The sequence below is a fragment of the Xiphophorus hellerii genome, chromosome 3 (assembly GCF_003331165.1).
Source record: "Xiphophorus hellerii strain 12219 chromosome 3, Xiphophorus_hellerii-4.1, whole genome shotgun sequence".
Lineage (NCBI taxonomy): Eukaryota > Metazoa > Chordata > Actinopteri > Cyprinodontiformes > Poeciliidae > Xiphophorus > Xiphophorus hellerii.
In genome coordinates this window covers 17603681-17629854 of record NC_045674.1, presented here as the reverse complement: position 1 = coordinate 17629854, position 26174 = coordinate 17603681, and the positions used below count along the sequence as shown (strand labels likewise).

Genomic DNA, 26174 nt, shown 5'->3' with positions numbered 1-26174 from the left:
GCTATACTCGGTATTCTTAGTCTGCTGAAAAAGAAACCACGTTGCGGTGTGTACTTTCTACATCTCGTCCTGCACTCTCTGTACTCCAGATGGATGTTCCCCAGTGCCTTGTAACTCACTCTGGGAAAAGCATCTGCAGCAGAAAATGTTCCTGTGCACGTTGCGTGTGCGAACTGCTGCCGCAGGAAACCAAATCGTTAGCACATGTTTCTGAACTTCTTTAATAAAATGACTTTAGTCATTTCAGCTCGTCAATTAGAGACCAAAGCAGCCTGCATTAAAATTAGATTAGGTGTCATGAAAAAAAAAAAAGAAAATGCAACGTTTGTATACGTTTGCTCACCAGTGTTCCCGGGCAGTATGGAAAAATCTGGGATTGGGTTTAAATATTTTTCAGATTCAAGCAAATAAAGAAGAACATGTGTATGCCATCCATTCATCCATCCGTCCTTCCCTTTCTTCCCTTGAAATCTGTTGTTTTTTTGTTTTGTTTTTTTAGGAAAATGTGGTAAAAAAATAAAACTGAGAACTCTGGAAAAATGAACAATGTCAGGATGTGAGATATTCAGGAACCTTGACCTCCAGACGAACAGCTTGGAGTTTTGTCAGACAGACTTTTCCACTGAACCTTTTAAGACTCAAACTGCTGACAGAACCGCTAGCAGTAACATCTTACTCCGACAACTCAGACAATAATGAGTCATTGAACACATTAGCTGTTCAGTACATATACACATGTAGAAAAGTGACGTTTTTAGCTGATCTCATCTGATCCTAGATGACTCTGCATATGAGTTTGAGATGTGTGCTCTAACCATGACATCACTCGTTGGTTTCGCGACTGTGCGTTATCTTGTTTTCGTGTGGTTGGAAATGACCAAATTAGGAAAAGAAAGTGGAGCCTTGGAGTGATAGTTAAAGGCTGATTAGACAAAAATGTGTCTTTGAAGTCTAAGAAGGTTTATGTGGTAGAGGAAGGAAACCCAGTCAGGAGGAAGGCTGTTACCAGGTTACACTGCATTCCTAAGTCTTTTCTCCTAGACCATCCGCTATTTCATTACCTTCGTTAATATCGCCACCAAATTAAAAATGAGAAACAGAAAACTATTAAGAGTCACAATACTTCCGTTGAGATCTGTATACATGTTGAAAACTCTTAATGGTTTATCTGTGTGAGCAGCTGTTGCATATTTCCTGACCCTCTGCCTATTGCTTTGCTTCCTTCCCAGGATGGGACTGTGATTGTGCACACAGTGCGACGGGGACAGTACCTCCGAACTCTGCGGCCTCCTGGAGACAGCAACGTACGCGCCCCCATCACTGCGCTCCAAGTCGGGATGGAAGGCCACATCGTGGTGCAGACGTCTCAGGAGGAACGCTCTCACAGGAAGGTACGTAAAGAAAAGTATTCACTCCCCCTTGAGCCTTTTCACAGTTTGTCACGTTGCAACCTCGAGCTTTAATCTGTTTTGTATTTATTTTATGTGACGGACAAACACAGACCAGCTGTGTGTACTGTATGTGTTAGGGTGTCTAATTAAAAGTCCAAGGGCCAACTGCACAAATATATCTTGCAGATTTTTTAACAGATGTTTCGCAAACCTTGTATAATCTTTCTCCAGCAAATGTGTGCTTCTTTATGCTGGTCTATCACATGCAATCATAACAAAATACATTCATTTTTGTGCTTATAATGTAACATCTTGTGAAAAGCTCCATCTTTGACTACCACAGCCACTAAAGAAGAGCAGTGCAATTCAACTGGTATTCATGTGATGATTATTCCTTCAGGGCAAGCACTCCGTTCATGTTTACTCTGTGAACGGCTGTCTGATGTCCTCTTTCACCATGGAGGAGCAGATGACCGCGCTTCACCTGGTGTCTGAATACGTCATCCTGGGGACCGTGCAGGGCAGCCTCCACGTCCGGGATTTATTCAGGTAGAGACTTTCCGAATAAGTCATTTATTGAGAGATATTTCACATTTTGTCACATTACATTAGTGTATGTTTTTATTTGGATTTTATGATAAACCAACAAAAATTGACACATGATTGTGAAATGGAAAGTAAAATGCTGCATGTTTATATATATATATATTTACATATATATATATATATATATATATATTTTTAGAAAAACATTTGAAAGGTTTGTCCACATGAGTCAATAATTCTAATTACTAGTTATGCACATCAAGAGTGAAATATTTGCTCAATATAATCTGCAAAATAATTGAAGCTCAATCAGGCTGACCAAGTTTGCTCTCTCTATTGAAGAAAAGCATCCACACAGCACATATTTTTTTAATAAATAATACAATTTATTATGTATTTATTTACTTATGATACTTTTTGTTTAATCTATTTAATTGACTAAATTAAATAGATTTGACTCTTAAAGATAAGTCAGCTCTAACATCTCCCTGTTTTGCAGCCTGGACTCTCTGATAACGCCCCTGCCCTTAAGGGTTGCTGTGAGGAGTGTGTCTGTCACTAAAGAGTTCAGCCACATACTCGTGGGACTGGAGGACGGGAAGCTAATAGTGGTGGGGGCAGGGAAGCCTGAACAGGTGAGAAGCCAAACTTCAAGAGTGTGTGAGATGGAAAGGCGGCGAAGGGGGAGGAGAATAATTATACGCAGAGTATTTGTTGAGAACCAAGTTTTTCAGACGATGGTGTAATTGGTGTGACCGATCCCTTGTGAATAAAATCCACGTTCTCTCCTGTTCTCAGGTTCGCTCCGGACAGTTCTCCCGTCGCCTGTGGGGCTCCACACGCCGCATCTCTCAGGTGTCGGCAGGTGAAACCGAGTACAATCCTGCGGAGAACGTCGGCAAATAAGAGGAATGGCGGCGCGAGGACTTTTCTTAAAAACAAAACAAACAAAAAAAAAAAACTGGGGGAACTTTACTTATAAGCCACTGATATCTCTCTGGGAGAGAAATTATACACTGAGCACTTTTTAAAAAAAAAAAAATCCTAAATGTTTTTATATTTTATTGCAGATTTCTTTAGCAGGTGTGCTGTTTTCAATCAGCATCAATCCAAAGAGTGACCTTGTTCGTCTCGTTTCTGGTGGAAGAGCTCGGGGCTGGGAGGGGCTTTCAGGCTGTAAACTCATGATGGACCGCGTGAACTCTTTGAGTCACATTGCAGCGGAATGACTCACTTTGATGAACACTTAGACTCAGACAGAAGTGACGCTGTGAAAATTACCACGACCTTCACCTCTTCCCCCTCCCCAAGCGCCATGCACAACTCCTTTTGTGTTGTCAGAGCCACAGCTGGGATCTCTGCACTCTTTAAAAAAAAAAACCTCCTAAAGCCATTGATTGGCAACAGGATCTTAAAACTCCTGGAAACTTGAAAGACACAAAAACGAAACCGCAGTAGACGTCGCTCCAGATTTCCACGTTGCAATACTGGTGAATGCCACAAGAGGGGAGCGTTAGGCGGGAGGAGGCGGAGGGATTGTAGAAAGCTTGTGAACCTCTGCTGTGTTGTGGGTTTTAGTGTTTGACAGATGCTTCGACTCGCAGCAGTTTATGGGTCTGCATTCCTTTTTAGGCTCTGAGAAATTAAAACCTGTTACAATTAAAGCAGCCCTGCTTTAATAGTCGAGTATGTGAAAGATATTCACGTTTTTAAAAAATGACAATTGAGCTTTCGTGTCATACAGAGAGAGCCTTCTGTTGCCTTACACACACAATCGGCCTTTACGAACAGCTTAATTTAACTGTTTTAGCGTTTTTGCATTTTGCCACATGCCTGTATCCTTGTTTGATTTTTATCGAATAAGTGCCTTTTTTCCCCCCTCCACTCCCAGGCCTTGTAATAAACACTGAATTCCAATCAATGATTTTACTGTAAGATGTGACACTTTTCTGCTTCATTGTGACTCAGCCGTGGAAGAGATGTTCTGAATGAAGCCATGAGTAAACTGTTATCTGTGTGAAGTTATTCACCTCTGTTGCTGTTGCAGTGAAAGAACATCTAAAGAATGGCGTGATGACTCTGCAGCAAGTTAAACAGTCCGTGAGGGAACTCTGGGGGAATTTGCTTCCCGTCTGTTTTTTGTTCTTTCTTTCTTTTATTGTCTTGTTGGTGGAAAAAGAAAAGAACACAAATTAGTTGCCGTTTTCATGAAAACACAAAGGAAGCTACATTAAGGAAACACAATCTACTGTTGAAAATTACAGTGCCTTGAAAAGTATTCACAACCTTTAAGTTCTTAACATTTTGTCACGATACAGCCACAAACCTTCAGGTGTGTTTTTATTTGATTTATTCTTTATTATTATTTATTTGCGCCAATAGTGATCTAGGGCCACAAAATCTTTGTATCAAAACGTTGGCAGCGTATCAGGAGGAAGAGGCTAGAGGAAGACATGCAGGAGGTGAGCCAGGGTCAGGAATCAAACCAGAAACATCTGCCTAAAGTGTAGCCTCCACATCTGGTGCGGCTGCTCTGCCACTGAGCTACGCGGTGCCCCAACTTAGTGTTTTTAGACAGAGCAACACAAGGCAATTGTTAAATGGGAGGAAGATGCCGCATGGTTTTCAAAACAGTTTCTAAATAAAAATTTGGAAAGTGCCTTGTGTAACTGTATTCAGCCCACCTTTGCTTTGATATCCCTGAATAAAATCTGCTTCTAAGTGTCTCAAGAAGTATCCCAGTTGGTATATAGAGTCCGCAAGTGTGTCATTTAACCTCAGTACGAATGCAGCCGTTTTGTAACGGCCCCAGAGGTTTGTCAGAGAAACTTAGCTAACGTAAAATATTGAGACCAAGAAGAAGAAGACCTGAAACGGATCTGGAATAAACATGTGGGGGAGTTTAAAATGGGGTTTGGTCATTAAACAGAACCTCAAGTTTATAACATCTCAAACAGCTCCAGCATTAGGAAATGGCGAGTGTATGGCAGAACTGCAAACCTACTGAAACGGGGCCATCCATCTGAAACGACAGGCCATGCAAGGAGAGCATTGGTCAGAAAAGCAGCCAAGAATCCTATGGTGACTCTGGTGGAGCTGCAGGGGGCCAAAGCTCAGGTGGGAGAATTGATAGAAGAGTGGCAAAGAAAAAAATAACAGTATTGAAAGAAGTCTGATTAAAACTTCAACACAAGATGTGTAGGAGATACTGAAAACATGAGGAAGGTGGTGTTAAAAGTTTTAGAAAACTTGAGAGTGGGCTTTTAGAGTTTTAATCTATTAGTTTAGATTAAGACATGTTAATATGTTAGAATGACCTTGACATAAACCTAATTGAAAATCTGTAGCAGTACTTTAAAATTACTGTCCAGCTAATCTTACAGAGCTTGAGCATTTTTGCAAAAATGTATCCCAAAACTCTTGAAGCTGTACAGTAGTTACAGTAAACTGCTGACTCAGCGGAGCTGAATCCAATGTCAGCTGAACTTTTTAGATTTTTATTTGGCGAAATTTTTGACAACCATAATTTTCCTTTCACCTCACAGCTATGTGCTTCTTTGTGTCAGTCCATCACATAAAATCCCACTAAAACGCACTGAGGTTTGTGGTCATAATGTGAAAAAGAAGTGTGGAGAAGTTCAATAGGAGTGAATAGTTTTACAGTGGACTGTGTGTGTGTTTGTGTGTGTTTTAGAGACCATCCAAGATTGAAAACAGAGACAGTTTAAACCAAGTTTATTTGATATTTGTTGTTTGCAATCCATGAGGTTTTACCTCTGGAACATGTTGATAAATGGGTTTCAATTATCAAAACCCATACTACCTGATCTTAATTCAAAGATATGTCTTCACTTCAACTAAATGTCCCTCTTTCTGTGAAAACTGTGTTAAAAGCAGGCAGTGATTGTGGCATTGATACTTAATACCACTCTTTTCTGTGGATTGCCTGAGGAGGACGGCCTGTTACTCCAAATTGAGCCTTTATTTGAGCTACATGAGGACGGGGAAACTGATCCCTCTGCCACAATCATAGATCATCCAGCTTCTCTACTGTAATCACAGCTTTGCATGTGTCTGTGATTTTTAACCCTTACTGGAGTTGAAGAGGTCACGGGGAACAGCCGTGAGTGGAGTGGAAGTGGGGGGCTTTGATCTCCTGATGGGTCGAACATCCTGTCAGCCTCCCCATAAACACCTCCGTGGGGGAACAATTTGCAGTGGAGGGAGGATGGGATGGGGGAGCAGAAGTGGGTGGTAAAACTAGACCCCCAATCAAGCTTTAGGAGGGTGAGGAGTCTGTGTGCTCACCCTGACAGAGGAGGGGGACGGATTGACACCTCTCTCTTAGTTGTGGCCCCATGTTTTTCTTTGATCCAGCAGCCTTCCCCTCTCCCACCCTGCCCACTCCTCCAGACCAGAGGGCAGGCTGAGGGGATGAATATAATGAAATACTAAAGGATGCAGTGTAGTGAAATTTTCCAGTTGCATTTATCAAACTTTACAGGGTTAAGTTAGTGATAGTTTGGACAGAAAATGTGTTTCCAAGGAGCCACCAAGATGGAGTCTGAAACACACACCCCATTCTTTAACACTGTAAAATTTAGAGGCGTTTTTCACCTTTGATAAGATAAACTTGGGTCCTCAACCAGTCTTGTTTGTCACAGTCCAGTAAACTATTTCTCTGACTTTAGAAATGGGAAACTGTTTCCTGACCTGTGATAATCAGCGCAGACTTGCTCTTGTTGAAATGGCATGTTTGTTTGTCCTTCCTATTTTGAACATTTGGTCAAAGAAATTAGCCATGTGTCAAATATCATATTTATATCCTGAGGCAACAGATTACTGATCAAAATTTTCATAGTTAGCATCTCTAAAAACAAAACCAGCTGTGCAATCACTGTTTATGAAGTGGATTTTTTTTTTAAAAAACAACAGAATAAATGTACTTACATGAAAAGTTGCACCAAATTTAGTCTTGGTCTTAAGTTGCTTACCTCTTTTTTTCTTCTTGCAACAGTCTTATCAGCTCACACACACACCCAACTGAGACTACAGAGGAACTCAGCCCTCTTATTAATACATGAGCCCTGGCTCCTGCTAGATGATTTACAATATTAGTTGATAAAGACAGGAATTGCTTATTTATGTGAATTTCTGAGTTTGTTTGTTTTCCTGTGCTTTCATAGTAAAATTATATTCTTGAGAACTGGATTGTTTCTGTAAATGGAACAGTGAGAGTCATCTTTGGCCAGTAAGTTCTGCTTTTTCAAACATGAAGTGCTGTGATAAGCTTTCATTTCTTGAAGGCCCAAAACGATCTTATCACTTTTTCACTTCTTTATCAACAGTTAAAGAAGTGAACTGTTGCATCATTCTTCTGTTGCCAGATGATGCTAAAATATGCTTTTTTTATGCTAAAATAAGGCAGGAATAAGTGTGTTACTCCTGCTTTATTTAATTTTTTTTCCACAATTTTCAACTAAAGGAATATAAATTGTAACTTTGTGACAGGCCTTAAGTTTTGCAATCTTTTCTTCAAAGCCTTATATGTCAGGGTGCGCAGGTTAAATTAAAAGCAGCCAGAAAAACCTTATAGAATTACTGATGAAGGCCCAGTTAAAGTTTGGGTACTTAGCAAAGGAAAGGGTTAAAATACATTAAAATAATTTTTTTTATGGTACCACTTTAGACAATCATAGAACACAGTTCACAAGGCAGAATTTCACACCTCATCTGAGCTGAATCTTTCTCACAATTTACCTCAAGATTTTTATTTCCTATTGAATTTGAGAAAAATGTCCAGATTGGCTTAGCTGAACCCTGCGACCTTTTATCTGTTTGAGGTCTGTCGCCTCATGGGAATATACCAGAGTATATGGTATGTTGGGAAGTTTTTTTCCATTCTGCTTTTCCATCTAATATTTTCTGAAGTCTACAGGATCACTCAGAAAGTCTGCTGTTGCAACACATCTCCTCTGGATATTGTCTTTGTCCTTTTTTTGTTGTTGTTGCATTTCCTCTCCAATTGCGTTTTTCTAAGATTTTTTGATAAACCTGGTATTAAAAGTTTCAACTTTGGGTGCATTGCAGAAATCTTCACTTCTTAGCACAAGTTTTAAGAAAAAAAAAAAGAAATAAATGTGCTAAATTAAAGAAACCAGCTCCCATTGATGTGAGTTCAACTTGCCTCAGAGTTTTTATGCAAGCAGAAACGTCCTCTTGCTCTCTTCTCTTCCATGAGTATGCTTTGAAGTTTAGGTCATATTGTGTATGAGAGATCTTCCCCCACATTTGTTTTTCTCTGAAGTCCTTCTTCCCCCCCTGGGATGCACTCACCAGAATTTACAAGGTGTGTAATTCACCCTGCATTGGTTTCTAATCTTTTGAATTGCTAAGATCAAACATTGCTGCAGTCCTGGCAGCGTCTTGTGTTATTCACGTGTTCCTCTTTGTGTCAGATAACAGCAGGTCACAGCTGTGTGTAAGAACGCCTGAAGGGGTCGTAAAGCAATGCCCCCGACCCCTCCAGCCAATGAGAAGTTTTACCAGAAGATGGATATTTACTGCGAAGCTCAAATCCTGAAAATATCAAAGCTCACTTTTTAGTAGAGGATATTTTGGGAATTAGGGAGTTATACTAGTTTTAACAAGTCAATGGTAAAGTAGAAAGTAAGTAATTAATGGGTTTAAAAATGTTCTTACTAATGATATGCCCTCTAAGCCAATAATCTGTAGAACCAAGTTTTACTGCAAAAATGCAGCAAAATGTCTCTGTTTTCTAAAATTATGATTTGACTGGACTACCCTAACACATGAAGACAGTTTTGTCTAAACTCATCCATTACAGCTCTGGCTGTAAGTTTCTTTTGCAGCTACTGACAGGATTTCTTCATAAATTGTATCGTATTTTCATCCATCTTTACACAGCAGGATGCTGCCATCACCGTGCTTCTCAGTCACAGTGCTGTGTTTTCCACCACGCACAGTTTTTACATAAACGTCAAAATATTAACATGACCAGAGCAATTTCTTCCACATGTTTGTGTATCTTATGGTTTTCTATTTAAAATTACAAATTCACATTGTTGAGATTAAATTGCACACAGCTGAACTATATTTATTAAATTGGTGACTTCGTGGATAAGGTGGTTAAATACAAGTTCATAGTAAAAGTTTCACAGATTTTGGGGCGGCTGAGGGTAAAAATGTTGAAAATCCTGCATTATACATGTTCAAAACCTCCGTTCCTTTGCTTTGTTTTAACCTGCTACATCATATCAAAGGAAATTTTTTCTTGTAGCTGTAACTTGACAAAACATAAAAAGTAAGAATACTAAAAGGGCATTAAACATTGTGTAGAGCAGAACACTATACAGGATCTTCCATAGGCTTGTGAAATCATTTGCAGCTACCTAACAAGAAAGTATGGCTGTAAGTAAAAGAGTCGAGGGTTTTCCAGTGTTTTCATTGTGCATTTTAAAACAAATAGTTTATCTTCAATTTAGATCCGAGCACTTCCGGCAGGTACGCAGGCATTTAACAATTTGTCTTCAATTCAACAGTTTACAAGAATAAGACATCCTGTGCTGTTAAAGTTAATGAGATCTGAGTCCTTTCACCGCGTCTCAGTGATGCAGCCAATCACGGAGCCCGGCTGAAAGCTGAGGAGATGGGAGGAGAAAAGTCCAGGGAGGAGACTATCAAAAAAACGCCTGGTGGAGTTTTTTTTTTTTTTTTTTTCCTTTGGCTCATCTGTTGCAAAGCTGCAGGAGAGAGAGCGCTGCAAACGTACATCCCGCAGCCCGAGACAGAGAGAACTCTGTTGCCACTTATTCAGCGGAGGAATGAGCTGAAAGAAACTAATGCCTTCTCTGTGTTTCCCCTGGATTACATCTACGGATTTTACGCATCTGGAAGTGGCTGTTTTGTGCGTGAAAACAAACTTTACAGGTCCATGACGGAAAGGCGGAACCAGCGCGTTCATGTCTGTTAATTACATTTTGTGCTGCGGAGGTTTCTGGCTGTTTTAAGCCGTTCGTTGAGCGCCGTAGGCAGAAACGAGCACTGTTACGACGGGGAGACGCGCCGCGGTGATCGGAGTCAAAGGGAGCTGTGGAGACTGGAAACATGAGATTGATTGTCATCTCTGCGGTTCTGCTGTTGAAAGTAAGCAAAAGATCAAATATATTTGCCTGTTTTTCTTCTTTGACAAAGATTTGTGTGGGTGTGTGTGTGTGTGTCTTTTCTATTTCGTATTGAGAATATTATCCTAATATAAACCTGAGGAGTTTTTGTAAACCTATCCCACCTAGATTGGAGCACACTATTGTTCCCAGAGGATTTCTGTTTCACACCGCAGAGCCATATGGATGGCACGGGCTCTGTATGTTGTGTTATTGTTGCCAAATAGTAATAGAAAGATGAAAGTCATATGGTGTGTTTGGTTTCCCAGGGTTCAAGTACAATATGCTTTATATGCAGAGCCGGTCCAAGATTCTTTAAGGCCCGAAACAAAATTTGAATTCGGCTTTTCTCCTAACTTCACCACAGCTTAGCTAAAGTCTTTATTAACATCATCCATGTTTGTATGTTTATGCATTGTGCGTCTCATTTAACAATCTTTAGAAGTCGTTCTTTTCTTCTGGATTACAGGTAATGGTAGGGTAGCATGTACAAGTATAAAAAAAACTGTCCAAATTTCCCCTCACCACATTCATTGGTTGGAAAACCACATTCTCTTGGCAGACTAATGTGAAAATTCAAAAGTACACAACAGTGAAAGAGACAAAGTTGGCACCCACCATTGATCTATCACTACTCCTAAAACAATTATGCCATTGTAAAGCTGACTTTTGCTCTTGGATGCCCCCTAAAGGTTTTGAGGTGTTAAGCAGCTGCTTTTATTTTCTTAATTTTTACCTTTATTTAAGAGGCTAGTTACCAAAATCCTTTGGGACTATAGAAAGAATTTGATTTTGGTCTCTTCCAGCTACCACAGTTCAACTAAAATCTCCTTTTGCATCATACATCTTTAAATGTTAATGCGTAATATTTTTGCATGACTATTGCAGTAGCAATTTCTCCTCAGCAATGTAGATATACGTATGTAGTATATTGTAGAGAGGTACAGACTGGGATACTTCTAAAATATTTATTTATTCTAAAAGAAAATATTTAGCAGAGAAAAGTCCTTACAGGCTGGCTACACTGTTTATTTTGCATGATAACAGCTGATGGTTTCAGGTCAGCTTTCCCTTTTGCAATATCGTTCCTCTATTTTGTACCTATTCTTTATCATTTGTTTGCTCTTATTTGCATTTGTATTAAGCAAATCATTTCAGACCAATGAATTCAAACCATTGCATATCAGTTTTATGTTCATTTTTTTGTTGAATAATTTTATGAAATGTGGAGATAAGCATAAAATCGAATTTAATTTAATATTATTTTCTGAAAACTTTGTATTTCCATTCATTTCTTCTCTAATTTCCCTGTGGCTCTTATAGCATATGACAGATTATGAGTACTGATCAAACCAAACTACTGTAACCCTGAGCAACCGCCTTGCTGGTAGATGTGATTTGTGAGTCTGAAAATCACATTTCCTTTACCAGACTATGAGCAGATTATATAAAGTTACTTTAAATCGTTGGTTGTCAAAGCATGTATGAAATGTACACTTGGTCTGTAGGAAATGACTCATGGCAGATGGCTCCATGTTGTACCCAGAAACATCTGGTTAGAAACCAAATAAAATGGGAAACGTTCAAATTAGAGAAGGGTAGAAAGAAAAGAACCCTCTGCTGATTTTTCACTTGGGATAAAACAAAATCTAAAGTTCTGCTGCTCTAGAGCTCCCTCTGTAGGTTTCCAGGCTTTACGCGCCTGCTTAGTTTGCTAATGCAACGCCTCAGAAGCTGGAGAGCCCTATGGTTAGAGATCATTCTGCAAACCGGTGAAAATCTTTTTATCGATGTTTGAACTGGGACGATGGTTATCATTTCCAACTCACACTCAGAGGCCACCATTATGTGCTGAGGCACTAAAAGCCAAAACACAAGGGCGCTTTTCCAAGATTATCCACCACATACAAAGTAAATGATCTGTTTTATGAAGAAATTATAGTTTGGGTGTTTATTTGATGGCATATTAAAAAGCCAGGATCATGGTGAATAGAAAGCCCCTTCCTTAGCTGCAACAGACAATAGTCTGACTCTCATTTTCGTCCAAGGCTCACAGCGATGGAGTTCCTGTCTAGACTTGCTCTTCACAGTCACAGCACTTTTGTTAGATCTAAGTGTTTAGATAACACCTCACCTTTTTAAGAAGATGGATATCTCCTTGTGATTTGAGGGGAAGATGTCAACAAAGAGCATGTGTGAAATCTAAGATGTTGCTTCTCATCTGGAAAATGCACATCTTGTCACATGATTCTCTCTTTTCTTATTAGACGACTTGGCGCATATGCAGAAAGTTGTCGGATTAAATCTGTTCATTCTCAGGATGGCATTTATTGTCTCACTGCATCTGCTGATTACAGCTATTCTCAGTGAAACTGTGGGAAAAAAGGCAGGAAATGCAAATCTTATTCTCTAATGTCGACGTGGGCGTTTTTGTACAGCTGGAAGGAATAGACATCATTTTAAATCATTGATAGTCTCTCAACAATATGGTTGAAGCTAGTAATTAACAGTCATGTTTGTTATCGATGCAACCTATGGTCATTTGTGATTTCTTTTCCCAGAAAAAAAAAAATTGAAATCCATGTGCTTTAATTTGTACCCCTGAGAGAAACCCGTGCAGATGGGATGTGGAGCTGAAGTCTGCCTCGGCCTACGTTGTCTTGGCTCCCAAACCTTCAGTCGGATTTTAAATTCTCATGGATCAACATTTTCACAAGGGGGAGAGCATCCTTTTGTGAGTCTATTTTTCCGCGGATCAGATTAGGTGTTGAAACTCCAGCCCTTCTCACTTCAGAGAGGGGCAGAAAATGTTTAACGTGCTAAGAAGGCGTTGTGTGTGTGTGTGTGTGTGGGGGGGGGTGTGCGTGGGTGTGTGTGTGCGTGTGGGGGTGTGTGTGTGTGGGGGTGTGTGTGTGTCTGATCCGCGTTGACTGAGTGACTCGGGCAGCCGTGGAGTTGAGAGGCCCATTGAAAGCAGCTCTCCATGGTGGTCCGCCTGGTCTCACTGGGGAATCCCTTCAGATTGAAGCTTACTACCTTAATGGCAAAAGCAACTGCGGCTCCCTTTCCTTCAGACTTTAGAGCCCAGATTCAACAGATAAGAGAAAAATACTCTGAGGGGTCATGACCAGTTAATTTATGAGGATAATGACAAAGTCTTTTAGCAATACAGTAAGCCTGTCCCCTAAAAGTAAGTGCTTTCGGGGGGACAAATCGCTTGTTGCCACCAGAGCCAACCCCAGGGCTCATGCTTGATCATAAAGCTAAACTTTTTGTCCTTATTTATTGAGACTGACAATACTGTCAAAGCGTAAATAAAATGAAAGATTTTTAGTTGTTTAAAATGCAAGACATAAAGGATTTGTTGATTTTCCATTGCAATAGTACAGAGAATAATATTTGTTTGATCGCTTGTGTTAATATAGTTACAATCGGATTCCACCAAGTTAATATTTTCTTTGTGTCAGCTTGTTCGCAAATATATCTCAGCAAAAAACGAATTGTCTGACAGCCTTTAAACTTTCCCTCATCTCCACCAAATCTGCATTGAAACATTGTTAGTTCGTGGTGTGAGTGGAGGGGATGTTCCTAACAGGAAGAGGGGCCCCTAATCAAATTCAGCTTAAGACCCCTTTATGCCCTGGTTGCAACACTAACTACTCAATGATCTTTTAAAGTGTTCTTGTATTCATTTTACATTCAGCTATTGGATTTTTGTAAGTCTGTTTGGCTATAATAAATCATTCTGTGCCAAAGTTTTAAACTGATGGGGTTTTTTTTCACATACTTCCCCAAACGCAGATGTTAAAAATGCTTTGAGAAAAAGTTCCTCTAAGAGTTTTTGCTACTTTTTTTTTTTTTTTTTACATAATTTTTGCACATATTTTTTACCTGACCAGGAAGTGTGGTTTGTGGTTGAAAAATGACAAAGGGAACATGTGAAGAACACGAGAAGAAGAGTCAAAGTTAAAACAAACTATGAATAGATAAACAGTATCTGGAAATCATGTCACAAAGAAATATGACAAATAATTCACTTTTGGTACAATTTAAAATAGGTTCCTTAATTTGAAATGCCTGTTTGAAAATAACTGCACCCTCCAACACTTTTAAATAATAAAAAAAATTAAGGATAGAATTTGAAAAATTGAAAAGACATGAAAGTTGTCTATAATAACATAACCAGCTGCTTTTGTACTTTGACAAATGTTAACATCCATTTGAACTGATTTTCATTAAGCACGCACTGCTCTGTTTTACTGGTTAGATCTGGGAAGCCTGAGAAACAAGGGAAAACATATTCCTGTGAAAGTTTTGTTTGGATTTTGGAGTGAAAATGAGTGAAAAGGTCACTGAGATTCTTTGAAAGATCTTCAGAACCTTTGAATATTACAAGAAAGTCTGGTACTCTTAAAGGAAATCAGGAGTTGAAAGTTTTAGCAAAATGTAGTATGATGCATGAAAAATATTTTTTTCACATATTCATATCTTTAATTATCAAGACTACTATTTAATGCCTATTTTTTCTAGCTCTTTATTTGCTTGTCTGTCTGGAAATTTGCTTTGAGTTTCAAAAAATGTTACCTGTGTATGAGTATTGAAGCTGGAAGCTGTGATTACATGCTAGCGAACATGATTGCATGCTCTAATGTTTTATGCCACCAGTAGATCCCCTCAGACTCCTCACATGACTGACATATCATGTTATTGCCATCATGCTCATACCCAGCAGTCCATGTTGCTGGATTCATAAATGGAGAATAATTGACTTGTATGTATTGGTGTTCATGGTGAAATGTTGGAATTTCTCTCGGCATCCAGCGATAATTTATTAAAGAAAAACAAAACAGATAAAGCTTCATATTTGTGCAAGGACATGAATTCAGGGCTGTTTTTGTTGCCCTTTTAGGGCCATTTTACAGGAATTTTTAAAGCAAGGCTGAACTAGGTTTTTGTTGCTGCCAATTTTAATGCATGCCTCTCTGATAATTTCTCACATATCTTAAATATTGTCCCTATATAGTAATGCTTAGCCTTGTGAATATTACAGATTTTGTCACTCCCCTCCAGGGTGTCATGGATTAAATCTGCCATTGGACTCTGCGCCTCTCTTTGAGAAGTGTCAAACTTTCCTGTTTTCAGCTGAGTTGCTGTCCCATTTTCCAGCCCCAGCTGGCAGAGGTGAACCAGCTCAGGTTCACGCCGACCGTAAAATCAAAAATCCAAGCTGTAGGTAAAAATGAAACAGGGCCACCATCCTCAAATATTTATCAAAGCAAAGTTCAGCATCTAAAGAGGTTGACTAGTGTTTGGAGAGGAGCCCCCTCTGTCACATAAAAGAGGACCAGCTGTGATGTTTTTTTTTGGTTTGCTGTAAGTCCACTCTGTGTGCTAACTCCAGACTGGTTTATTCCTGCTGGGTCCAACCGCCCTGATACCATAATTCCTCTGATCTGGGCCCTGCGGCTGGAGTTCAGATATCATCGGCTCCACCGTAAAGCACCGCAGTCAGACTGACTGTTGTTAGAACAACTTGAGCCCAGTTTCAAAGCTGTAGTATCAGCATGGAACATTTTAGTGTTTTCTGCCTGGGAGCATAGCACTTTCTGTGTGTGTGGGTGTGTGTGTGTGTGTTGCTGGAGGGGTTTTAATGGAGGCCCTACAGGTCCACACATGCTCCCTTAAGCTTCTTAGCAGACTTCAGAGACAAAGAAAGAAATCATCATCGGGCTGTTTAGATGTTGCTTTTCCCCTTAGCAGGAGGTTAGTTGTTAGACATCTGTTTGCTCGGTTTGTTCTTGTCAGGCCCCTGGGCGGAGAAGGCCAGTCGCCTTGTGCATATTTAAGATGCCGTTGCATTGAGGCTGCAGAGGCGGGGTTATTGGTGAAATACTGATCTTCACAGACACACCTGGAGGGCTTGGTGACTTCAAAGGTGTCTCTTCATCCGAACACTCTCATGCTGGGTGGCTTTGGTTAACTGACACCCTTAGCAAAGGCTGCCCCCTGCCCCCCACACTTTCACGTGCGCTGGCTGTGAAAAGTGTCCTTCACTTTGGATTTGGATTGAGTGGAAACAGAATAGAAGCTCCTCTTGATTTGTTAGCTACTATTACCTTCAGTGCCTTGCAAAGGTATTGATGTAATAGATTTTGTGAAGTTATGACACCACACTACAATGTATTAAGACATAACTCACTACCTACTAATGGCCATCACTGCAAAAGTACAAAATTCTACCAGGTATTTTGGCCTAGTTTCTGGGGTGAATATCTTAGTACACTTGAAATAAGACAAAACTAACTTACAAGTAACTTTTCAGCAAAATATAGGAGCTTGTTGTAAGTCAATAATTCTGCAGTAATTTAAAAAGTACTACTTCCACTGGCAGATTGTTTCACTTAGAACAAGACGTATTTTACATTTTATAAGTGAAATAATCTGTCAGTGGTACTAGTACCTTTTCATCAATATTAAGGAATTATTTGCTCTAAAAAAAGCTGCTATGCTTTACTTGTAAGTTAGTTTTGTCTTAACTAACTTACAAGTACACTAATTCAAGTGTACTAAAATATTTACACTAGAAAGGCAAAAGTGGTAGGATTTTGTGTTTTTGTAGTGAGGGGAGTATTAGAAAAGCATGGAGGATCATAAGGAAATGCAGAAATCCACAGTTCAGACTGCAATGAGTGTCAATAAGAAATGCCTTATTGAAAAGAAGCATTACGAAGTTCTGCTTCACAAGCCTTCAGGGGACACAGCAAATGTGTGGAGGAAGGTGCCATGTCTACCATTTCTAGTATCCTACATGCAAAACAATAGTTTTGCATTGAACATCTGTGCCAGGGAAGGAAAATCCTTATTCACAGATTTTTGCCATTCTAAAATTGTCTCTTGGATAATTTGCAAGAGGCTTGTGAAATTTTCAGCTGTAATTGTAGATCAGTTTGGTTCGCCAAGGTATTGTCTCAGTCTGGCTGAATATAAATGTATAACACACTGTTCTGTTTTTTGTTCACAAAACATTGAGAAAACCTTGTATCCATTTCCTTTCATTTCATAATTTAGCTCTACTTAATTGTTGGTATGTTACATAAAAACACTCAAATAAAACACTGAAGTTTGAGTTTATAACAAGACGAATCATTGAAATGTTTCAGAATGTGACTACTTTAACAGGGCACCATAATATCTCTGTTTGTCTAATTTTTTTTCTTCAATAACGTAAAACCCAATAATCCTCTCAGATGCAATCTCGTCTGTGAAAACTGTGAAGAACATCTAAGCTGTTGTGTTTGTGTCATATCATAAGCCGGGCCTCTCCAGTACCCACTTACAGATAAGAAGTCAGAGCACTTGGAGAGTAAACTGAGTCAGATGGAAAGATTGCAAAAGAAAAAAAAGAAAAAAAGAGGGCTTGCCATTTTCCATGTGTCTTTGATCACAAATGGGTGGGAAGTGTGGGATTTGCTTCCAAAAAGATGATGAAATCGGGTTTTCCTGTAAAGGAAAGACTTATGCAGGGTTTCTGTGATTTGATCAAAAGTAAATAGGCAAAAACGTGTAATGAAATAAGCACTTTTTTATTTGTTGCTCTTTCCTAAAGAGCAGTGAGTTTATCTTTACACTTCATGTTTTCTCTAGGTTACTCTTGGAAAGGGTTGTGCTAGTGAGAAGTACACCGAGTCGGGACATTGTTGCAATTTGTGTCCAGCTGGTTATGGATTGGAGGAAACGTGTGGAAAGGAAAATACCAAATGTCTACCATGTCTGCCAGGTAATCACTGACAATTTGTTTGTTTTTACAACAGGATGCTTCTTATTTATTACCTGATATTAACATTTTTTTTTCTTTCTAAAATTTTACATGTTATTCATTTCCACCAGGCAGAGATATTTTGAGATACATATGTACTGGAAACGTAACATTTTTGTGTAACTAAGGAGAGAAAAGAAGCTTTTTCAGGACTTTAAACAAAAAACAAAAATTGATTAGAATCAGTAATGCTGTCCTGCTCGGATATTATCTCTTCCAAACATCTGCATGTACAGTACTTAATGAGAGAAGTCAAATTAACTTATTTTGTATTATATAGTAACATTTCAGTATTTAAAATTGGAAAGCACTAATTATTCATTTAAACCTGTTTTCCCAGGAACATTTTCACCATCCGAAGGCCTCGGCTCTTGCCTTCCATGTAGCACCTGTCCGTCTGGTGTGCCCATACTGGCGTCCTGTTCGGCAACCCAGGACACGCAATGCGAGTGTGACGTTGGCTTCTACTTTCTGAGAGACTTTGGTCTATGCGCACCCTGTTCCAGGTGCAGGCCAGGTCACGGGGTTGTCCGGGAGTGCAGGCCTCAAGGAGACACGCTTTGCCAGAAGTGTGGCCCGGGAACCTTCTCAGAGGAGGATTTAAACATCAAACCCTGCCAGGCTTGCAGTCAGTGCTCTGATGAAGAAGTGGAGATCCAATCCTGTATGCACAACTTTGACACACTCTGCATGGGTGAGTGCTTTTACACAAATAGACTCTCCTTATTGAAACACAAATCTAATTTATTTGATATTTTTGCAAACAGCTCTTGAAGGAGGAAACTGGGTATACTGTTATCCACTCAGTAAAATCACAGGTTGCATGTTTGAGAAATTCTTGAATCTTCCCTAGTAGCCATTCGGGGGTGCCTAAACGCTTGGCCATGCAAAGCTTTTTTACATACAGCTCCTCCTCAGATCTGCAGAGGGGATAGCTTTCCTTTGTGAGGCACCCTATCCCCCTCACACTTTCCCCAAACACCTGGTGGAACTGAGGCTGGTGAGCTCATCATACAAACTATTTCCAAGTCCAACGCTCCTAAGAACAATTGAAAATTGCATAATGGAGAAACACCATTGTGATGACGTGCTGGAGGCAGAGTGTCAGAAAGAGCAGGAGCTCTTAAAGAGACTTAGGTCAAGTTCACGGCACTGAATTGCAAAGTCAAATTTCTTTTATGTAATGATTGATATCTGGAAGCGAATAATCAAATCACGAGATGAAATCCACTTTTTTCTATTTGACATGAAATCCCAAAAAACAGACCAGGGGATTCAGTGGAGACAGTTTGAGCTATTGTTATGTTACCTAAAACTGAAGACTTCATCCATTTCCTAACACCCTTTTCCCTAGTGGGGTTGAGAGGGCTGCTGGTGCCCATCTCCAGCTAACTTTCTGGGCGAGAGGCGGGTTCACCCTGGACAGGTCACCAGTCTGCAGCAGAAAACAGAAGACTCTAAACTCTAAATGACTTTAGTGTGAGATTATGCTACTCCGATAAAAAAATTATTTACTTACTACCCATACTTACAGGTTACCATTAGTTGTGCAAGTTCCCCAAAATTGAATTTCAATGAACTACAACATCTTGAAAACTGGAGTTGTTTTAATATTATAGAAATCTGCCTTGGCTATTAGCTCACCATTGTTCTACGGACTATTTTTTGTTGACTAAGATGGTTAAAGAAACTGTCATCTTAAGGTAAAATTGTGTCTCATGCTATCAACACTGCAGGATCCCACAAACTACCCTCTAGGTTTGTGTGGTACTGGCTAAAACCTCTGGCATTGTCTTGTTTAGTTTACTTTTTATTAGATCAACCTCTTGAAAAGATTTATGGTGCTGAGAAGTTCTGTAAAACCCAATACCAGCACTACGAAAGAGTGCCAGCTTTCATCTTTCAACATGTGATGCTGGAAGACGCAACAATAGTAGATAAAAGATAAACAATGAGTGAAATGTAGGAAGGATCAGGGTCTCTGAACATGTGGACAGCACCTGATTCCACAGTTTCTCAACACAAAGAAACACGAGAAGTCCAAAAGCTCACTTTAGTGTTGTCGTCCAATTGATAAAAGGTTGACAGGTCTTTAGGTTAACTGCTGCTGAAGGCAAAGAGAAGCAGCTGACCCTGACAGCTAGTGATCTTGCCCTCAAATGGCTACACTTGCTCCCTAAGACAAGGGTCAAATGTACTCACCGAGAGTCCATGTGTCATGACCCTTTTGACCCTGCACAGGTCGGTGCCGTATCTTGTGCTGTTTGATCCCAAAAAGGCAAGACTGCAGGCGGCTAAAAAATAGGGGCAATGGGAGGTTAAAATCCCCAGGGGACCAGGGTGACAGAAGTTATCTTCACATCTGGTCTAAATATGTTCTGACGAGCATGTGTGCAGCTCCTTCTTGAGATGTCTTTATGTCTAATAGATAAGAAGCTGCACATTGGCCCTGCTGGTGCCGATGGGGCCTTGAATATTCCTAATGGGGCGGTGATGGAGGAAAATGAGGAGGAAGACGGCAGCCCCGCACCAGGACCGTCCAAGTTTACACCGCAGGATGAGGGTGGCAGCAACAACATTCTCGTCTACGTGTCTGTTCTGGCTGCTGTGGTGCTGGGCTTGTTGGTTTATGTGGCTTATAAATGGTGAGTTTGTACTGCGTCCATGTCCTGTAATAACGTGAGCATATTGGGCATGTGCAAACTTAAACTGCTTTCATGGACTCTTCCCAGTTGGAGGTCGTGCAAACAGAAGAAGGCCCTCTCCAAGGCACGTGTGGCAGAGCTGGCAGCATCTCCAGAAGGAGAAAAGCTCCAAAGTGACAGCGGTGTTTTTCTGGACTCTTACAGCCTGCAGGACAACCAGCCCAGTAAAGGTAAGGAAGACACACAGACTTTAATTCTACAATTGCAAATGATTAATTTTTTTATACACTTCCTTCTGAGCTCTTACTAAAACGTTCTAGTGGGATACACTTCAAATCTATCCCCTCTGACAATAGATTTTTCCTTAAAAAAAACCTGCTGTATCAAATGCCACACGAGTCTTCTGCCCTCTGGTGGTTAATGGAGGTACGACAGGTGGTGCCAATGTGCCATATTTATTCCAAGTCCAAGATAGCTGCTCGCACTAAAGTTTTCATGGAGAAAGAAATTGTATTGGAACAATGTCAAACAACAAAATATATTTTAAAAAAATTGTAAAACTAATCCTAATTTCTGACCATGTAATGCCAAAACATTATTTTTGATAAGTGAGTTTATGAAACTAACTTTTAAACATTGGCACTTTGCTGAACAACCTGCTGTGTTAAATCCTACAAAAGCTGTGCTGAATTTGTGTATGTCAGCTGTAATCCTTTAGGTTCATGCAGGTTTATTTTATAGGTCACCACTTAAGTTGTTGTTTAGTGGAATTCCAGGTTTAATTTGCACTTTAAATACCAAATTCAAATATGTTATACACTTAAAACTTCATTTAAATCTGAATATAGCAGATTAACTGTTAAACCATTATCTATTTAGATATTTTGTCTATGCAATAATGCCTTTGTTAAAGTATAACATTATCTATTAGGCTTTCCATTAGACTAAAGAGTTATAGTTTGGTTTCTCATTGACCAGAATACTGTATATTAGAAGCAGCTTGAGGTTTTTTTTTTTTGGCAAACTAAACAAAAGTTTCACTCTTCTACTCTCTATAAAGTTTGTCAGTTTTATGGATGGGTCTGGACTATAAACACCATTCCAGTAATGATTGCTGGAGTAGTCAGTGGTTGACTGGGTCATGTGTTAAAGATGATTTACTGGTGAGGAAACAATTATCAGATTTCTCTTTACACTGTTAGCATCACATTCCTTAGCTAAGTTATGCCATTGTCTCAGGCGTCCAATTCCCTCTGAGAGAAATGTATCACTGTTGTCTCATGTTGAACAGGATCTACCACACATCCTCTAATTACTGCTGTAAAGTAACACATTATTGACCTTTTTTATACCAATTCTCATGTAACTATTGAAAGAAACAAATGTGATAATAGCTTAGTCGAATTATAGTAAGATATGTTCTAATAAACACAAAGCAGAAATTACAACTGCAGACATTTTTAAGCCTAGACTGAATTACAGTCAGAGACCATGAAGAAATGTCACTTGCCCTTTTTCTGACCCTAGATCTGTACGAGTCCTGCTGTTCCTCTCTGCTTCACTGCATCTGACTTCTTTAAGTGGCATGTTTTTGGGTATTTCCCATTTTGAACAGTGGTATGGAGAAACTGACCTCTGTGTATTCATAGCCAGGTGAAAAATTTAGATCAGCTTAGAAAACTATTTAATTAAGCATAATATATTTTTTAAAAATGCTTCAGTTTAATTTTCATTGATACCAATTGCTATTTGTTACCCACAAAAAATATATATGCTTCTTCAGGTGAGATTTGTTTTTTTAATAGTTTGAAGTTATGGTACTTTATTAAACGTAAAAAATATATATATCTTTCCTTTTTTTTGTTTGTTTTACAAGGGCCGCCAATAAATGCAGTGCTCAGGACCAAGGTCTGTCATGGTGCTGATTAAACAATGTGACCTCTCTCAAAACTCACTAAGGAGTAATGAGTCCTGGAACAAAATCCAACCAAAGTGTAGCTAAACAACCAGAAATCAGGGAAACATCAGCAGACAGACTGTCGTAAACAAGCAGGAATGACATTACTTTCTGCACAAGAATAAACACTGGTGGGCAGAAAAAGAATACAGCCGTGGGTTAAAGCATGCCTCTCAATGATATACGTTTCAAAGTGAAATCTAAACATGAAACAAACATCATGACATCAGCCAGCTCTCGAGTCCCACCAAGCCTTGAGCTCATTAAGCTTGTTTTTCAAACAGGTACCAAGAGAGACAGCAAGCTTGACAACCGTCTGTACGTCAACTTGCCGCCGCACAAACAGGAGGAGGTGGAGCGCCTCCTGCAAGAGGCAAGCGGCCGTGGATGGAGGCACCTTGGTGCAGCGCTGGGCTACGAACCGGAACAGCTGGACCTGTTCGGACGCGGCGAGGCCCCGGCGCACACGCTCCTGTCTAACTGGGCCCAGAGAGAGGGCTCCACTCTGGGACTGCTGAGCTCGGCGCTGAACCGCATCGAGAGACCCGATGTGGTGACCGCCCTTAACAGCACACAGCAGGGTGTTTCTGTGGTGTGACCAACTGGCCGGACCCTCTAGTGACAATCACAGACTCAAGTGAGGGATAAGCGAGGCGCTCAGCTTTCAGCTCTTCTTTATGGTTGAAGGAATCATTCTTAAATTACTTTGTTTATAGACCTTTTTTTTCACTAAAATACCACCAATACTCTAAAAATGTATTACTTGTGGCTTATTTGAACTGTTTGAAAGATTATGATGCCGTATGGTAACCGATTTGTCTGTCTGGCAGTGCAGGGATTATTGGACTGAATATACAGAGCCGTACAAAGTATTTCCCCTGGAAGATTTCTAGTGGGTTTTTTTTGTTGTTTTTTACGTCACATTTACATGTTTCGGATCACAAAGAAAATGTTTATATCAGAGAATGGCAACCTAAGGAACTACAAGAAGCCCTTTTAAAAAGATGACTTTATTAATTAAAAAGAAATATTTTAATCTCACCTGACCCTTTGTGAAAATGTAATTGGCACCATAAATTTATGTCAGTTTGTGCTATCTTGCCTTCAACAACCTCAAGTATATGCTGCAGCTTGAAGTTCATTGTTTTTTGCATCAATGTGGAGGATTGTTTTGATTCTTTTGCAGAATTCAGCTACACTGGAGTGTGTCTGAGCACAAGTAGCCTGTTTAAGGTCAAGCAGGTTTTTCGCCATTCCAACACCTTTTGTTCATAAGTGGGGCCACTTATTGGCTCTATTCATTTCTGCAAGTCGTCTGGGGCAAAGTAGGCCCAGACTATCACACTATCACCTCCATGTCTGACTAATGTCTGTCAGAAATGCTGAGTTAGTTTACACCAGAAGTAGCAGGAGACACAACTTGCAAAAATGCCCATTTTTTTCTCATAAGACCACAGAATATTTTTCCATTTGGTGCTGAAACTCTTCCATTGAGGTTAGAAAGTGAAGCCTGAAGTGCTTGAGAAACTGTTTAGACGTTTTCAGTTGGATGAGTCACAGATGTTTTCTCTGAAGAGTTATGGCCGGTCAGCCACTCCTGTGAAGGTTCATTACTGTTCAGTTTGGTTCACTCACTGGAGTTTCAATGCCTTAAAACAACTTTATGGTTTTAAATGGTAAATGGTTTTACGACTGAAATATGTCGCGCAATATGTTCCTCATCTATTCTTAAATGTTCTTTCAATCAACGGTTTGTGTGTGTGGTTTTTTTTTTTATATTTTGGCCTACTTCATGTTGTCAGGTTCCTTTTTAGTAATTTCTTGATTCTACAGGTCTATCAGAAATCAGACCTTCATGTTTCTACTGAAATTGACCCAAAAATGTTTCGAGTCATACTTAATTCAATTGGGAAATCATACATTTTCATAGAGCCATGTTGTGTCAGATAGATTTGTTCCCATTAGTAGCTGCTTCCACCCACAGCGCAGAGTGAAAAGAATTCAACCCTTTCATATTTAAGAACAATGTCGCCTCTAAACTTTATACATTAAGAACAAAACCAATAAGAATAGACACACAAATACTGTAAATATTCAGTTCACAAGCAAAATGATGTGCAGTATGTAGTATTATGAGCAGAAATTTGTATTTTTGAACAAAAATCAAATCTCACCTTTTACATAAAAAGGAACATTTCTATGTAAAGTTGTTTATATTGAACTCCGTAGCTCAACATGTTTCTTCTTTGGATACTTTTTTTTTTAAATAAAGTACATTTTAAATAACCATGTCTGTACTGCAGTTGACTGCCAAAAGGTTTTGTGACAATTGAAGAAATACTCTCTTTATCTGGCCGGATCACGTCTGCATTTTATACACTTTTTATTAGACAACTCTTTTTTTTTTTACATATTTTTCTTTCTTCCTGCCACAACTGCCTGTCTCTGAGTGTCTTTATTCCTTTTCTTTTTTTCTTTGTTTATTTTTTTTTAGCTTATTTCAAAGATATCGTGCCGCAGTAATGTAGATTTATCAAAACCTTTTCTTTTCTACACTTTACTCAGAGCGAGGTGACTTTATCCATCAATTTTATTGCCAGGCTAAACTTTTTCCACACACAACCCCCGCCTCCCTCCAAAAAAAACATAGGGAATCTTTATAGTCTCTAATTTGCCTCCAAGAAACTTCTAAATGTTTATGTATTATGGGCAAATGTAGATGTTTTTCATGGTTTTTCCAGTGTGCTGGGTTTCCTGGTTGCTTACATTAATCCTGCGATAGACTTGCCATTTGGACTTTACCTTATAAACACTTTAAGATGTGAAGGTTTCAGCACCACCTCCCACCACTGAGCACCAATAAAGCCAGCATGGAAAACAAATAAATGAAGGGTAACAAAAAATGTGCTACTAACATTGAATGTTTTTTGTTTTTGTTTTGTTTTTTACAAATAATTAAGTGATAAAAATAATTTTTTGGTTTGTTGACGTTTTTATCAGATGGGTCTTTTTTCTATTTTGTCCAATTAGAAGCACAGACTTCAGTGTATTTTATTTGGATTTGATCTAATTATAAAGTGGGAGGAAAGAACAATATTGATTTTTTTTCCCCAACTTTTAGCAAATAAAGATCTGAAATATGCTGCATGTAAAAGAGAATTGAATTTATATGTATACAATTGCATTTCATAATTCTAATGTTATACATTGCCCTGAATACATCATCTTCACTTTGAAACATGGTTGTGGCAGCAAATACGTAGCGTCCAGGCTACCTTAGCAGACAGTTTATCTGGTATAATTAGCAAACTATTAAAACTGCTTCAAAATCTACTGAGTGATAGCTGTAATTAATATTCATAGCACTTTATTTAAAAACCCATATTAAAATCAAGAAAAGTAGATCTTAAACTTCTCCTGAGTTACAACAATTTGCCCATGTAATGTTATTTTAGGTATTTGTTAAAGCCTTAATTACACAGGCTCGGTTTGGCAGGTTTACTGATGACATCAACCTGCTGTTGTTTGGCACCAAATACGATATTGCTTTTTGTAACTTTATTTTGAACTCATGGTCCTCCCTCCTGCTTTGAACTGCGATTGTTTACCAATTCCTGTTTCCCACTTGCTGGATTT

At 39.3% G+C, this 26174-nt stretch overlaps 2 protein-coding genes across 5 annotated transcripts in view; both read left to right on the top strand.

The window, feature by feature from the left end:
* The window catches only part of nbeal2 (neurobeachin-like 2), a 45519-nt gene extending 40923 nt beyond the window's left edge, over nucleotides 1-4596 (top strand). For all 4 annotated transcript variants that reach the window (XM_032558474.1, XM_032558472.1, XM_032558471.1 and 1 more), the window contains 4 exons: nucleotides 1230-1391; nucleotides 1792-1940; nucleotides 2437-2572; nucleotides 2736-4596. In XM_032558474.1, coding sequence (XP_032414365.1) covers nucleotides 1230-1391; nucleotides 1792-1940; nucleotides 2437-2572; nucleotides 2736-2843 — 555 coding nt within the window. In that variant the 3' untranslated portion in view covers nucleotides 2844-4596. The remainder of the gene's footprint in view (nucleotides 1-1229; nucleotides 1392-1791; nucleotides 1941-2436; nucleotides 2573-2735) is intronic.
* A 5080-nt stretch (nucleotides 4597-9676) lies between these two features.
* On the top strand, nucleotides 9677-25685 carry nradd (neurotrophin receptor associated death domain). Its single transcript, XM_032558477.1, has 6 exons — nucleotides 9677-10103; nucleotides 17765-17897; nucleotides 18277-18630; nucleotides 20365-20581; nucleotides 20669-20811; nucleotides 22823-25685. Exons 1-6 carry the CDS (start codon nucleotides 10065-10067, stop codon nucleotides 23134-23136), a joined length of 1200 nt encoding a protein of 399 aa, XP_032414368.1. The 5' UTR covers nucleotides 9677-10064; the 3' UTR covers nucleotides 23137-25685.
* Nucleotides 25686-26174: the final 489 nt, after the last annotated feature.

Excerpts from the sequence above, each read along its gene's own strand:
- nradd (XM_032558477.1), top strand. The coding sequence starts at position 10,065 with ATGAGATTGATTGTCATCTCTGCGGTTCTGCTGTTGAAA. Across the intron at positions 18,631-20,364 it reads CTTTGACACACTCTGCATGG|ATAAGAAGCTGCACATTGGC; the intron begins GTGAGTGCTTTT and ends TATGTCTAATAG. Across the intron at positions 20,582-20,668 it reads GTTTATGTGGCTTATAAATG|TTGGAGGTCGTGCAAACAGA; the intron begins GTGAGTTTGTAC and ends GACTCTTCCCAG.